The 2,766-nt window shown below is 38.5% G+C and overlaps 1 protein-coding gene across 2 annotated transcripts in view; it reads left to right on the top strand.

Annotated features, from left to right (window-relative positions):
• LOC110027216 (dual-specificity RNA methyltransferase RlmN) overlaps window positions 1–2,766 on the top strand; it is a 34,819-nt gene extending 32,053 nt beyond the window's left edge. Inside the window, exon 9 of one of the 2 annotated variants that reach the window (XM_020728548.1) lies at window positions 2,220–2,766. In XM_020728548.1, the coding sequence (XP_020584207.1) occupies window positions 2,220–2,462 (243 nt within the window). In that variant the 3' untranslated portion in view covers window positions 2,463–2,766. The remainder of the gene's footprint in view (window positions 1–2,219) is intronic. The other variant, XM_020728549.1, reaches the window with a different exon arrangement.

Raw genomic sequence — 2,766 nt, 5'->3', positions numbered from 1 at the left:
ATATTTTGTTATATAAAAATTTATATATTTTTTTTTTTCGAGTCTTTTCGAGCCGAACACGAGCGAACAAACTGCTGTTTGTGTTCGGCTCGTTTACATTTAGAGCTTAAAAATTTGTTCGTGTTCGGCTCGGTAGGCTTAACGAACGAGTCGAACACGAGCTGCTTAACGAGCCGAACACGAGCTATTCACGAACGAGCCAAATTGATAGCCCTACTAATACGGTAAGTTCGATCCCCATCTCCCTTGGATGCAAGTTTCATTCTTGGGCATTTCATAGCCCCAACTCTGTTAGGTAGGCTGACATATAACCAATAAGCCCATTAGATTGAGTCCTCAACTCCTTTGGCTATCTTTGTCTCTCTATAAAGCTGTAAGTTAGCTTTCCTTTTTTTAGATATGGGCCCACGTTTGAGCCTTTTTATTAATGTAAGAATCAGTTCTGCATTAAGCTATACCAATGATATAAATCTTGAGCCGTAGGATCAGCCAAAGTTGCAAGTTCTCTATCTTATAGTTTTTTATATGCCCTAATGTGATTGGTCAGGTTAGATAAAGTTAGCTAACCTGACAAGTCAAGCCTCAACTGGAAGCCTCGCTTTGCTTAAGGTTGTAGGCATCTTTTTCTCTATGATCAAAACTTTAAGTTTCACATCTTTAGGCTTTTTAATGATTTGTAAGTCTCACATCTTAGGTCCCTCTAAAATTAGACCTGTATGCTCCAATCTCTTGGCCTCTGTAAGATTAGACTATAAGTCACAACCTTCGGATATCTTTTGTTGCATAAATCAAGAAAATCAATCACATGATTTAGTGATTTGTGAGAAAGACAAGGAAGAAGCCCAACAAAATGACGTGAAAGCCCAAAAATGAAGAATGGCCATATAGCTTAAAATAGATCTCCACCATGTATGCTTCAGGGTATTCACCCTTTTACTATGATTTTGAGGTCATTCTTGAATATTTGAATTAAGCATCCATACCTTTGAGCCCAAGTCAGTTTTGTGTGAAATCTTGAATTGTAATCTACCATATGCTTTTTTTTCCGCTGAGCTAACATCTTTATAAATAGACAAAGCCAAGCCATGAACCTTTAGTGGTTAGCCAAGTCAGCAATGCTTGTACCCTTGGACATGAATCTTTGGACCTCTTTGAAGTTTGCATCTCTTTCCGGATTGCCATTTATCTCTTCAACTGGAAGTTGGTTCTCCTCTCCTCACCAACTTCAGTGCTTGCAGTGTCGTTACTCAATTTTTTGATGACACCCCGCTCAGTGAAATTACTCCTTTCGTTGTGGATCCTGTTTAAATATGTCTAAAGCCACGGCACTTGCAACATTTTCTGGCTTTGATAGTTTTGCGGATTGGTTTCGTTGGCTAGTAGCAAAGGGGGTCGCTTGATGATGCATTTTCTCCACTTCGGAAACTAGATTCTGTGACTTTTGGTGGCAATAAGTTAGCAGGAACTGGCGCTGTGTTTTCGGCTTCATCTTTTTATCTTCTCGTTCCCCACTTCGATCTTTTGGATCACGGTCGAGGGTAGCCTTCTATTGGATTTTATCTTCGATGTTCATAATCCACCGCCGAAGTCGGCAGATCTCTCGCTGTATCTCCTCCCGAGAAGGCTCAGACATGTATCTCATTGGTGGGATGGTTAAGGTTTAGGAATAGGAAGGAAAAAATTTTAGTGGAGGTGAAAGAGGGTAAAAAATAATTGGGTCAATGTTGTTGATTTGAGAAATTAGCTAGGGGAATTAGGCGTAGGAACATATGGCAGCGGAACGGGTATTGGGTGGTAAGAAGGAAATTTGTGGGTTATGGGGATGCTAGGAAATCGTAGGATAAGACTAGGGTTGGACTAGCTCTGATACCAAATAATAGGATTAATTTCTTCTAGAGGGAGTGGGTCTTTTTTAATATAATTTATTTTGGATCTTATTTTATTTTTTTCTCTCTTTTTTTATCATTTTATTTTTGTTTTATTTTATTTTTTTTGTTACTGTCGTTGTTGTTTTGCAAGAAAATTTCTTTTTATTGCTGTTATGTTTCATCGATGGGCTTCCCCCTTTGACTACTAAATCATTTGGCAGACATTAAGTACCAAATTCATTTAAACCACTGACATGATAAATTTCTTGAGAGAAATGGTTGATATGTCATTGTCTCTATTGCTATTTTTACACGCTTAATGACATTTGGTCTCCATATCATTCGAAACAGGTCGTGAATTTGATTCCTTTCAATCCAATTGGCACTTTCAGCAGCTTCAGAGCTAGCACGCAACAAAACGTCAAGCTTTTCCAGAAAGTGCTCAGAGGCAGCTACAATATCCGAACCACCATACGGCAGCAAATGGGCGAAGACATATCCGGTGCTTGCGGCCAGCTTGTGGTGAACCTTTCAGAACAGAGATCTACTGGCAATGAAAGGCTTTTGGCTGACATTGAAGATCTTCATATTTAAGCATATGGAGTTTGAAGATTTTCCGCCTGTCTGTAAGTAGTAGTGACTCGGATTATCTGTATATTTACAATTTTTGTGAATTTTATCCTGTTTGAAAACTTGAATTTGCAGGCATTGCGAATTGAAATTTTGTGCTTCTCACAACATGGAACTGGGTTAATTTTCTTAATGATAAAACTTGAACTTGCAGACATTTTCTTTAGCCAACTTGAACGTCTTCAGCTAGCATGAAACCATTTGTTTTATGATCCTAGTATGAATTTTTTAAAGGGGGTGATAAGAACTTAGGAAACTTGAAACGCAC

Source organism: Phalaenopsis equestris, unplaced genomic scaffold (assembly GCF_001263595.1).
Source record: "Phalaenopsis equestris unplaced genomic scaffold, ASM126359v1 Scaffold000421, whole genome shotgun sequence".
NCBI lineage: Eukaryota > Viridiplantae > Streptophyta > Magnoliopsida > Asparagales > Orchidaceae > Phalaenopsis > Phalaenopsis equestris.
This window is presented reverse-complemented; position numbering and strand designations above follow the sequence as displayed.